Raw genomic sequence first — 12263 nt, forward strand, 5'->3', positions numbered from 1 at the left:
AGACAGGTATTGGAGCTTAGAGGAAAGTGGGAACTCCTTGGGCTAGGTATCCTAGGTAGGTGTAAATCTCTGTGTCAGTCTTTTAAGTGATGTTAGAAACTTGAAGTCTTAAATGTTGCCTCATCTTATGTATCCTGGATGCTCTATTTTTCTGGCTTGCCATCTTTATTTACCTCTGTCCTGCAACTTCTCCCTTGATAGCCTACTTTTTATTGGTCCTCAAATAGCAAATGCCTACCGTGTGAGGGGGGTTGTAGGAAGATGCTCTGGAGGAAACAAGGACATGTAGAATATGGTCTCTAAGACAAGAGTTTACAATTCACAGGAAGACATAAGCAGATCAATAGATAAGGATGTTTAAATAGAAAATAAGGCATGGGCATTCATAGACACTAAGTGTCCTCATAACTCAGAGGAAAAGTTGCCTTGGCTAGGGTGGCCTGGCAAGCTTTCCTGACACAACATTATCCCTTTAAGTTCAGAGTATCTCCTCTTTGGGCTCTTGTAAAACCTGATTTTACACAGTGGTAATAACTGGATAAAAGCTGAAATCTATTAGAAGTTTCTAGAAGAGCTATTCAGAGAAACCGTAATGGATATAATTGATCTTTAATTTCATTTTCATTTTTGGATACTGCTGAGTTTTAAGTAGAATAAACCCATACACTTCTTCCTTCTTTCAGGAAACTCTGTCTTGGTATATCTTTGGGGTTTTATCCGCTTGCTTGGTCTTTCAGTCTTTCAGATATCCTCATTCCTCATTGCTTTCATGCACCCTCAGGGCCTGCTCTGTTCATGCTCTCTTCTTGACTGTGATTGAGTTGGCCAAATAATTGATGACACTACTATCAACATGCAATTTTAGGGCGCCTGGGTGGCTCAGTTGGTTGAGCGACTGCCTTCGGCTCAGGTCATGATCCAGGAGTCCCTGGATCGAGTCCCGCATCGGGCTCCCTGCTCGGCAGAGAGTCCACTTCTCCCTCTGACCCTACCCCCTCTCATGTGCTCTTTCTCTCTCTCTCTCTCTCTCTCATTCTCTCTGTCTCAAATAAATTAAAAAAAAATCTTTACAAAAAAAACATGCAAAAAAAAGTACTCTAAAATTAAATGCATCTTTTCTCTAGGTCATTAATATCCCCAAGGTGTCATAAAACATATACAAATGGGATGTAGCAAGGTGTGGTAGAAAGAATATGGATGTTCAGATCCCACCGACCTGGGCTTTCCAGCTCTGTGGCCTAAGGCAAATTAATCTCTTTGAACTTCAGTTTCTGTGTCTATAAAATGGGGGGGGGCTACCTCACAGTGCTGTTTTGAGGCAACCTATGTAAAATGCTTCACATAAAGAGGTCTCAATAAGTTGAAATGTGCCACAAAGTAAATATTAATCTACTCTTCTAAAATAGAAATTTTCTGTTGTCGTTTTATGAGTGTTCATAAGACAAACTCTCAGGTATTCTTTTTAGATATCTGGGCCTCTTCAGCTCATGGACAAATCATTTTCTTACTCTAGTTTCCCTCATACATTTGTCATCTTAGTGGCCAAATGCATCTACTTTCCCTGCCTAGTAGTCATAAACTTAAAAAAAAAAAAACTGTCCAAGTTCTCAGATCACCTTATTTAAAACAATGGAATCTTAGCAATCATCTTTCCATTAAATGTAAGAATCACTACAACCTTGCAGGAAAGACACCTGTGGTGTGCCCTTCACGAGGAAATCCAGTGCTTCCCAGACTGCCCTGTTGGGGAGTTTACATTGTTAAATTTGCCTCCCAGTGATTGCCAGCCATCAATCCTAGTTCCTCCTTTTGGAGCAACAAAAAATAAATCTAAACCACTTTCCACACAGTGTTCAAACTAAAGCAAGATGGTCTACACTGTGCGTTTGAGGAGGGTGTGGTATTTGCCAGAATTGACAGGCTGGAAGCAGGGTTGCTAGATAAGATGTAATAACTGGGATATATTTATATTTAAAAATTGTTCATTGTTCATTTAAAATTTAAATTTAACTGGATGTCCTATATATTGTGCTTATTCTGGTAGTCTCACAAATGGTAGCCAAAGAAAAAATGGTTGAGAAGTCAGTGAGCACCGGCAGGAGAGGGAATAGAGCTCCAGTCCTGCTCAGTTCTCTTCAATCCTACCTCAGTTCTGTGGCTGCTTAGCACACCTGCACAAGCCTTTTTAGAGCATCCATGCCTGCAGAAACCGTACTATTAAGATCATCCATTCTTTGATAAACTGACCCCCTCTACTGAGGAAAAATCTCCAACTTGCCTTTACTCCTCAGCCCTCTTGTGAACTTTATTCTCAATTAGCCACACTCAATCCCTACCTGGGGGGTAGGGAAATAGTAGAGGGGTTAGTATGTGAAAAGCAGGGGTCTGCATTAGACTTTTTACAGGGACCTGTGTCTCCTTGTTCCATCACAACTTTCACATTTCCAGATATTTGAAGATAACTAGCATTTCACCTGAATGTCATCATCTCATGACAACATTTCCAATCTCTCCCATCACTCATGTTCCATTGTTAGTAACCTTCAAATAAAGTGGGCAAAACTAAACCCAATGCTCTGGATCAGATTTGAACACTAATCTGATATACCTTAAGATGGCATCATATCCAAATGGCCAATAAGCATATGAAAAGGTGCTTAATTTCATTAGTACCACAAAGTTCCCCACAAGGGAAACAAAGCCACACATACCACCACTCACCTACCAAGATGGCTAAAATTTTGAAAGACTGACAATAGCAAGTGTTGGCCAGGAACAGAGCTTCTGAAGTCTGATATCTTGCTTGTACGGTATACATTGGTACAACCAGTTTGGAAGACTGGCAGGATCTACTCAAGTTCAATATATGTGTATCCTGTGACCCACCAACTCCACTCCTAAGTAGATGCCCAAGCAAAATGCACACGTGTTTACCAAAACACATGTACAAGAATGTTCTTAGCAGCATTATTTCTAATAGCCTAAAACTGGGAACAACAAATAGGTCAATAGTACAATGGATAAATATTTGTGGTATAATCAGCTGGTGGAATACTAGATAGCACCGAAAAGGAATGTTCTTGATAAACATACAACACGGATGAATATCACAAACATATGAGAAAAACGAAAGTATATAGTATGATTCCATTTATGTCAAGTTTAAAAACATAGGTAAAGATAACATGTGGTGTTAGCAATAAGGAGAAGGGGTTACCTTTGGGAAAAAGTGTGTGTGGGGGGGTGGCGTGCCTGGGCCATGACATGAAAGGAGCTTCTATAGTCCTGGTAGTGTTCTCTTTCTTGATATCAGTAGGAATTACATGGATTGTTCACTTTATAATAATTCATAAAGCTATAAACTTATGAATTGTTCTTTTTCCTGCATGTTATGCTTTAATAAAAGTGTTTTTTAAAAGACAACATGGAATTTGCAGTAAATCTAGTTTTTCACACCATATGCTGATGCATTTGATTTCGTTAAAATTCTACATATAGCACTTTGCCTTTGTTCTTCTGAAATTTTATTATTATTTCAGTCAATTAAGATATTTTAAGATCCTGGGGCGCCTGGGTGGCTCAGTCGGTTAAGCGTCTGCCTTCAGCTCAGGTCATGATCCTGGACTCACAGGATCAAGCCCCATGTTGGGCTCCCTGCTCAGTGGGGAGTCTGCTTTTCTTTCTCCCTCTGCCCCTCCCCCTGCTAATGTTTTCTCACTCGCTCATTCTCTCTCAAATAAATAAAATCTTAAAAAAAAAAAAGATATTTTAAGATCCTGGAGCGTCTGGGTGGCTCAGTCGGTTAAGCGTCTGCCCTTAGCTCAAATCAAGATCCCAGGATCCTCCGATCAAGCCCCACATCAGGCTCCCTACTGAGTGGGGAGCCTGCTTCTCCCTCTCCCTCTGCTGCTCCCCCTGCTTGTACTCTCTCTCTTTCTCAAATAAATAAAATCTTTTTTTTAAAAAAAAGATATTTTAAGATCCTGATTCTGTCATTCAGTACATTGGCTCTCTTTCCAATTACATCTTTAAGTCCTCTAGCATGCCCATAGAGGCTTCCCTCTGAGTGGATGATAGAACATGAATCCGTATCCTTTAGGTAAGATTGTTAACAATGTTAACAGATAACCATGTTTTTATCACCTATAATTTTGTGTCTTACCCATAAGGTTGTGAGAAATTTGGCTAAATGCGTTGTTAAAGTCAAGATATACTTTACAGCATTCTCTTGATTTAGAAGTTTAACAATTTCAAAAAAGTTAATAACTTTGCTCTTGCCTCTGAATCTATTTTAACTCCTTTTAATCACCTCTTGCTGATCTAAGTGCTCACATTTCAGCAAATATTTGAATTTTCACAAATATTCCAGCTCTGCCTCCCACTGCACACAAGGTAGAATTGCACTTTCACACTTATTTGAAATTGTGTTCACATAATTTTCTTTGGCCAATGTCATGTGAGTAGAAGAGAAATATGTCACTTTTGGGAGGACACTTTAAGAATGAGTCGGCCCCATCAAGTCCTTGTCTTGCTAGCCAGAATGTCCCAGCCTGGATCCCAAAGTGAAGGCAATAATAGAGCAAAACCTCAGACAATCTACAAGAGATATGTAGCACAAGTAAGAAATGAACAGGAAATAAGCCTTTGTTATTTCAAGCCACTGTCATTTTGGGGTATTTGTTTATGAAGCAAACCCAGCTTATACTGACTGAAACATATTTACCAGTCTGTGTTTTCTGTAGCCTCATCTTTTGAAATTCAGAAAAGAATGTGACCATCTCCAGTTTTCCAGCTCCTCTTTTGTTCTCAAGATTACATCTGTACATTCCTTCAGTATCTGTGTATATAGGTTATCTGGGGCTGACTACTTCAATTTGTTTAAAGTGACTTGGTGCTTTATCACTACCTTCTAAGCTTGGAGTTTAATTCTTTCTTAGCAATATTTGTTATACTTTTCATAGTAAAGAAGGCAGAAACTTTGTCCTTATTTCTCTTTTAATAATTTCCTTGATTTTAATAAAGCCTATAACTCCTTCTAAGTTTTCTTAACTTCAGCATTTTTCCTAAGTCTCAGCTTATTCTGGGAATTCAGTCTTCTCCAATCCTTCCTATAAGTCATATAACACTTATCAAATTCACTATCTGAAATTATTTATTTGATTTACATGTTCTCTATTAACTGTTCCTAGTACATGCTGTGGTTTTAATTGAGTTTTTGAATGCCGCCCCACCTTTTTTTTAACCTTAGGTACATGTCTCTCTATCTTTTGTTCACTTCTTAATATTTGAGTTTGCCAGGGCTTTTCCTTTTAAAGGTATTATTCAATACCTAATATTAAGTACTCAATTTTAGAGGTTTCTATACATTTTAGAGTTTGCTAAATATACTAATGTTTTCCCTTGTTTTGTTTTGTTTTTAATGTTTTTCTTAAGTCTATGATACATGTTAACTATCTCACTTTTTCCTTCCAATGCTCTCACATACCCCACTATGACCTGTGTCTGGTTGAAATTACTAACCAGTTTCTCCCTGATGGTCAGGAACAGTTCCTTTTTAAAAAAAAAAAAAAAACTCTCTTATTATCTGTATCACTTATTCCAGGAACTTTGATTGCTCTGAAAATGTTGGGTATGCTATTTCTGTTCACAGTGATAGAGCACGATTTTTACAACACTCAAGCATGGACATTTAATTGACCCCAATAAGCTTAAACGAAGGCCTTAGGAAATTCTGGTTTTCTTAGAACTAACTGGGCAATAAATTAAAGTTTCAACATTTCCCTTTTAACTTACAGTTTAAAGCCTGGCACGTGTGCGCACGCGCACGCGTGCACACACACACACACACACACACACACACACACACACCTTTGAATGCGTTCCCTCTTGTAATTTAAGACTGTACCTTAATACACTTAGTCTCCTGCTTGTATGTGATACTACTTTGCTTCTCATCTTTATATAAACATTCACCCACATAAACTCACATCTACACTTTTTTTTTTAATTTTCAAAAAGAAAGAACAGGTGAGAGAGGGAGAGAGGAGGATGAACCATGAGGACAGAAGGCCAAGGAGCATAGACTGAGCGAACAGGGCCACTGGCCTTTCTTCAACAGGACTTGTATCCTGAGGGCTCATCCCTTCACGAAAATGGATGGACTCATTCAGCTACTCTCTTTTCACTCCATTCCATTTGTAATGGTGCTCATATATGTCACAGCTGTTGAGGGTTGAAGGCCCAGCTTATGAGGGGGCCTCCATATAGAAAAGTGGCCCTTTTCAAGTGTGACTCAACACTTCAGGCATTATCACCACTCAGTCACTTAAATAAGTAGTCCACAGTTTAGAACAAAGCAAGGGGAGAAAAAGAAATAGGAAAGTGAGTAAATGAATATAAGTCAGATTTCCAAAAAAAAGTCAGATTTTCTCCATTCTCAGCTTTTCTTTGTAGAAGATCTATTTGGGGACTATTTGCTGTGACCATAAATTCCTGAACATTTGCCTTGAACATGAGCACTCGAAGAGAAGAATCACAGGACCGGGCCATCGTCAGAATTGCAGCTCATCTACCAGACCTCATTGTCTATGGAGACTTCTCTCCAGAGCGACCCTCTGTGGATTATTTTGATGGGGTCCTGATGTTTGTTGATATTTCAGGCAAGCACAGAGGGAATCTTCCATGTGGGTGAACTCACAGAGCTTGATTGCAGAGTGGGGTGCCATTTTTGAGCTTTTGTGCTATTACAGCAGATATTCATATGGAGAAAACAGGAGGGAGGAGGGATAGCCTGCGTACCTGGCCCTTTCATTCTTCCCTTCCCCAGCATGTCCAGTCATGGGCAAACATTTAAGATGCCCCAGTTCCAGGCCTGGAACTTTAGGCTCCATGTCCCTGCCCAACTTCACTGAGTCCAGCTCCCAAGCCCCATGCAATTCCAGGCAAACTTGACCTCAGGAAATGGTCTCCCCAGGTGTTATTTACATCTTAACAGTAAACTTGTCACCTCTTCAGACGTGTTTCCATTTTGTGTGTTTTCATTACCATGGAATGGAAGTTCTATACCAGTTAAAGGAATTGCAGTCATCCCTGTACAGGGTGAGGAAATTTAGAGGAAAGAGGTAGCTGGCATATTTCTCTGACCCCTAAAATAATAAGCATAGATAGGGGAGGCTGCATGTTTGACACTTGACCAGCTGAAGATCATGGAGAAGAAATCTTGTGGGTTCTTAAATGTTAGGGCTCAGTGCTCTCTAGTGAGTTCCTCTTTTCCTGGCTCTGTTTGGTTCCTCCAAGCAGCCAAGGAAATGAGGTGGACATTTATTACAGGTTTTACTGCAATGACTGAGCAGTTCAGCACAGCCATGTACATGGACCGAGGGGCTGAGCAGTTGGTGGAGATCCTCAACCACTACATCAGTGCAATAGTGGAGAGTAAGTGTCCCCATGGGTTTCTGACTTAAGTATGTTTCATTGATTGTTTTCCCGTATTTTTTGGTTATAACCTGACAGAGTGCTATCTTTGTTTTCCTCATGAAATGTGTAAGAAACCAGTCTTTTTTGAAATACGATACAGTGCAAGTAAAGGAATGTAATCACATCTCACTAATACAGACTATTTGAGGGAAAGAGTGTTTTGCACCAGTTAAAAGACTGAATTAGAGATTACCTTTAAAGAATTTTAGTTATATTTGATGACTCAAAAAAGTGACCATTAACATAACCCAAATGTAGTCATTAAGAGAATGCTGTATGAAGGCTCATTCACAGAAACAGAGCATGTACATCACCTAGTTCAATGTGTGCCTTCTACAGTTGAGGAAACACAGTCCAATGGGTATAAGTGACATGTCTGAGACATCTTTAGTATAAGTTTATTCTCTGAATTGTTGTTCTCTTGACTGATTTTCCATTCCATGGATGAAGAATGAATTTCTCATTAGCTTTAAGAAATTGGAGTTTGGGGCGCCTGGGTGGCTCAGTTGGTTAAGTGACTGCCTTCGGCTCAGGTCATGATCCTGGAGTCCCAGGATCGAGTCCCACATCGGGCTCCCTGCTCAGCAGGGAGTCTGCTTCTCCCTCTGACTCTCTTCCCTCTCGTGCTCTCTGTCTCTCATTCTCTCTCTCTCAAATAAATAAATAAAATCTTTGAAAAAGTTATTTAAAAAAAAGAAATTGGAGTTTGATTTACCTTATTTTCTTTTTTTTCTCAGAAGTGTTGATTTTTGGAGGAGACATCTTAAAATTTGCAGGTATGGGGGGCTCGCTGAGATGGGAGGGGTAAGGAAGGAGTGCCGAGGGGCCTGTGCTCCAACAGAGGCACCTTACTGAAAGCAGTGGTTGGCTTGAGGCATGTTTGAAGAGTAAGTGTCTATAGTTTCCAGACAAAACAGACAGATCCCCAGAGCAGCTCAGAAGCCCTCCGGTGTGTCTGTCCCTTCAAGGTGATGCGCTGCTAGCCCTGTGGAAGGTGGAGCGAAGGCAACTGAAAAACATTATCACGGTGGTAATTAAATGTAGCCTGGAGATCCATGGACTGTTTGAGACACAGGAGTCTGAAGAAGGCCTGGATGTCCGAGTCAAGATCGGTAAGCTCGGAGAAAAGAGAGATGCTCCAGCATTCTGAAAATGGGTCCCGACCCCTGAGGTATCTCTCTCCCTAAGAGAAAACACAGAATATAGTGGAACATAGTGGCTCAGCCTGCCCATCATGTCTTGAACTTCGGAATTAGACTAACCAGAAGGAGTTTTGGCTCCTTCAGTTACCAGTTAAGATTTGGGCTAATCCTAATATCTCCCTCATAGGCTCTTACAAAATGTGAGTTTAAGCAGTAAGTATAGTACCTGGCACATAGTAACCACTCCACAAATGAGTCTTTATTATTACTATTACTGCTATTATTGTCAGGTCCTGCTGCTGTCAGTCATTTGAAAGAACTGTGTATCGCGCCGTAGTTCATTCGCTCATACGGTTTGTATATATGTTGTATTTTACAACATTCTATCTTCTGTTGCTCTGGTACCAAAACCTTCAGCTCTCAACTTGAAAACAGAGGGCACATTGTTGGGATGGGACCTACCCTTTTTCCCCAACCTTTTCCCCTCTGGCTTTTGCCTGAAATTCAACCCTAAGGGTTTCTTTTTAGTTAAAGCCTCAGTCTCTGATAAAACGCAAATCCTCTCCAGAAGGAATTACTGAAGTTGTTCTCTGTTGCTCTTAAGTACAAATAAATTGAAGAAAGGATTAAATAACTTTGGGGACTAAAAGGGCCATCTAGAGAGAGCAATGTCATAGAAAGGTGAAAGCTAGTAGCCGAGTTTCTAGCTCGAGAGAGAGGAGTTTTGGAAGGCCTGGGCCCACAGGGGCATCTTCCGACACACCTCTGTCAAGCTTCAGAAACTACATTCGCTCTGAGGTAGTGCAGTCACACCGAGATTCGGGCTGTTCCGAGAACCAGTGCTGCCGGGGACTAACCCAGAACTCCTGGTGCTTGCCTCCTTGCCAGCCCTGGCTGCAGGCCACATCACCATGTTGGTCTTTGGAGATGAAACACGCAGCTTCTTTCTGGTGATCGGGCAGGCAGTGGACGACGTGCGCCTGGCACAGAACATGGCGCAGATGAATGATGTCATTCTGTCCCCAAACTGCTGGCAGCTCTGTGACCGGAGCATGATCGAAATTGAGAGAATTCCAGATCAGAGAGCAGTCAAGGTAGGTGCCATGCTGCCACTTGCAGAAAGGTCCGTCCGTCTGTGCCAGGGGTCCCCCTGTCAGGAAGCCGCTGGGAAGGCCCATGGCGTGCAGCTCCTGGGCTGGAGACTCGGGTGGGACAGCCTGAATTAGACTTACAAGGCTTTAGTCCAGGAGCCAAGGCCGGGCATTCAAGAGGAGATGATTAGGCTTCCCTGTGCTCACTGAAGATGTGGACTTTGGGTATGGAGGCGTTTGGTGGAGCTAGGGCCCTTGCTTAAGGAAGAGGGAGGGTCTCCTGCCTATTCCCTAGGAGCAGAGGGCTGTCGTTTGAGGGCCGCCATCGGCCATCACTTTCACTACTCAACACCCTCCTAACTCAGGGCAAGGGATCACTAAGGGTGAAGATAGGGGGGGAGCAGGGGCAGCCATTCAGTGAGGGAAGACTTTCCCCACAGCCCTGCCTGGTAGCAAACACTGTGGTGAGGTTGAAGACTGACTATAAGCAGAACTGTCCTTTGGCTATGGCCAGTTAGAGAAACTGGACTTTGGGCATATGTAGCAGGGAGGAGAGCTGTGCCACCAGCTGAACCCGGAATGGACTGCACGGCCGACAGAGAGGCGGTGGAGATCTGGGTAGCTGCTGGTGGAGGCCAGAGGCCCTCCCACATTGTGCCTCAGTCTACCACCCTCACACCCGCCCACCACTCTCCCTGCAATGCTGCCCAGGCTACATGACCTAGCTGGCTAACAATTCCCTGTTCCCCATCTTCTTCAATCATTCCTTATACCTTTAGAAACTGTTTTAATTCTAATTAACTTTAGACTCACAGAAAAGTTCAAAATTAATACAGAGTCTCCATATTTCCCTTACTCAGCTTCCCTGAATGTTAACATCTTTCATAACCAGAGTGCAGTAGTCAAAACCAGAAAATTAACATCGGTATAATACCATTCACTAATTAAAGGCCTTCTTTGGACTTCATCAGTTTCCTACTCAATATCTTCAGTGGAATGTTTCAGGATTCTATCCATGATCTCACATTGCATTTTGTTGTTATTTTTACTTAGTCTCCTGCAATCAATAGCAATTCTTGAGTTTTCCCTTGTCTTATTTGACCTTGATAAGAGTATTGACCATTTTGATGAATATCCCTCCATTTGGATTTGCCTGATACTTTCTCAGTATTGGACTAAGGTTATTTATATGGGGTGGGAGGCAAGAACACCACAGAACTGAGGTTGTATCATTCTGTGTGTCATACCATGGGGTTCCTAATCTTGGTATGAATCTTATTGCTGGTGATGCTCCTCCAACATTTTTGGGCATCAGCCCCCTTTGTCCTTTTATCCTTATAATATAAGAAAGAAATAATATATAGTTTAAGCAGGTTTTATTTACATTAAAATGTTATGAAGGAAAGAAAGAAGAAACTTCTGAGTGGAAAAGTATGCAGGTGAGCCCCCTGGTGTGGCCTTGTGTGTACACACTAAAGTCTGAGATCTTAAGGACTAATCAGAGATTTTTAATGTGATCACATCCAAATGAAAGATCTTTGTTGTGTAAGTATGCCAGTCTCTGTTTACCATGTCCTGGACATGCAAAAGCATACTCCCTGCCCTTTCTGCTGAGAAATTCTATTCAAAGGACTGGTCAACCCTCAGAATAACCAAAACTTCTCTTTTTTTTTCTTTATTTAGGTTAATTTCTTAAAACCACCTTCTACTTTTAACTTTGATGAATTTTTCACAAAGTGTATGACTTTCATGAATTATTACCCTTCTGGTGACCACAAAAGTAAGTACACTCCATGGACAAGAGCCTTTGCCTCTACCAGTGGTCAGTAGGGTCTTACCAACACCAAGGGCTCTATTATAAGTGGCAGGCCTCCTCAGTACAGCTCCCAGTCCTCAGCAGCACACAAAGGGGACCTCCTTCCCATTCCTCAAGACAGTGATTCCAAGTACAACCCTCCCCAGGCCCTCCATCTCTGTTCTGGCAATGACTCTTCCCTCTTCCCTTCTAAACATGTGCAAGTCTGCCCCATGATGAAAGGAAAAATAAAACTTCTATGAACCCTACTTTCCCCTCCTAATTTTCACCACCAAAGTTCTCAGAAGAGTAATCTGTATGTCTGTGCCTCCTTCCTCTATCTTCTCATTTATTTATTCACCCAATAAACTTGGGTGAAAAGTGCATGTGCATCGGGGGGCAAGTGTTCACTTACTCTTCAGTCTTGAGCCCCTGACATCTAGGTTCTAGCCATTTCTCCTGTCTACTGAGACTGTTGAGGTCAAGGCCACCAATGACCATCAACTTGCCAAAGCAGGTGACCTCTCTTCAGGCCTCATCCTAGCTGGTTGGCCTTAGATTATTCTCTTTTTATGGACACAAGCTTCTCCTCTTTCCTTGGGTTCATGAATATTCTTTCTTAGTTTTGCTTTTACACCTTAAGCCACCAGTTTCCACTGCCTTTGCTTAGTCTCCTTCTCGTTCCTTAAGTGTTGGTAATTCTAGGGACCTGTCCTTGACCCCTCTAGTCTTTCCTACTGCCCTCTTGGAGATCCAGTC

At 41.7% G+C, this 12263-nt stretch overlaps 1 protein-coding gene across 2 annotated transcripts in view; it reads left to right on the forward strand.

Annotated features, from left to right (window-relative positions):
• Nucleotides 1-6499: 6499 nt before the first annotated feature.
• ADCY10 (adenylate cyclase 10) overlaps nucleotides 6500-12263 on the forward strand; it is an 82274-nt gene continuing 76510 nt past the window's right edge. For both annotated transcript variants that reach the window (XM_028111677.2, XM_028111678.2), the window contains exons 1-6: nucleotides 6500-6659; nucleotides 7330-7434; nucleotides 8214-8252; nucleotides 8445-8588; nucleotides 9507-9712; nucleotides 11393-11489. In XM_028111677.2, the coding sequence (XP_027967478.1) occupies nucleotides 6512-6659; nucleotides 7330-7434; nucleotides 8214-8252; nucleotides 8445-8588; nucleotides 9507-9712; nucleotides 11393-11489 (739 nt within the window). In that variant the 5' untranslated portion in view covers nucleotides 6500-6511. The remainder of the gene's footprint in view (nucleotides 6660-7329; nucleotides 7435-8213; nucleotides 8253-8444; nucleotides 8589-9506; nucleotides 9713-11392; nucleotides 11490-12263) is intronic.

The sequence above is a fragment of the Eumetopias jubatus genome, unplaced genomic scaffold (genome assembly GCF_037043125.1).
Source record: "Eumetopias jubatus isolate StellerSeaLion01/CBP00866 unplaced genomic scaffold, mEumJub1_p1.0 scaffold_12, whole genome shotgun sequence".
In the NCBI taxonomy this organism is placed as follows: Eukaryota; Metazoa; Chordata; class Mammalia; order Carnivora; family Otariidae; genus Eumetopias; species Eumetopias jubatus.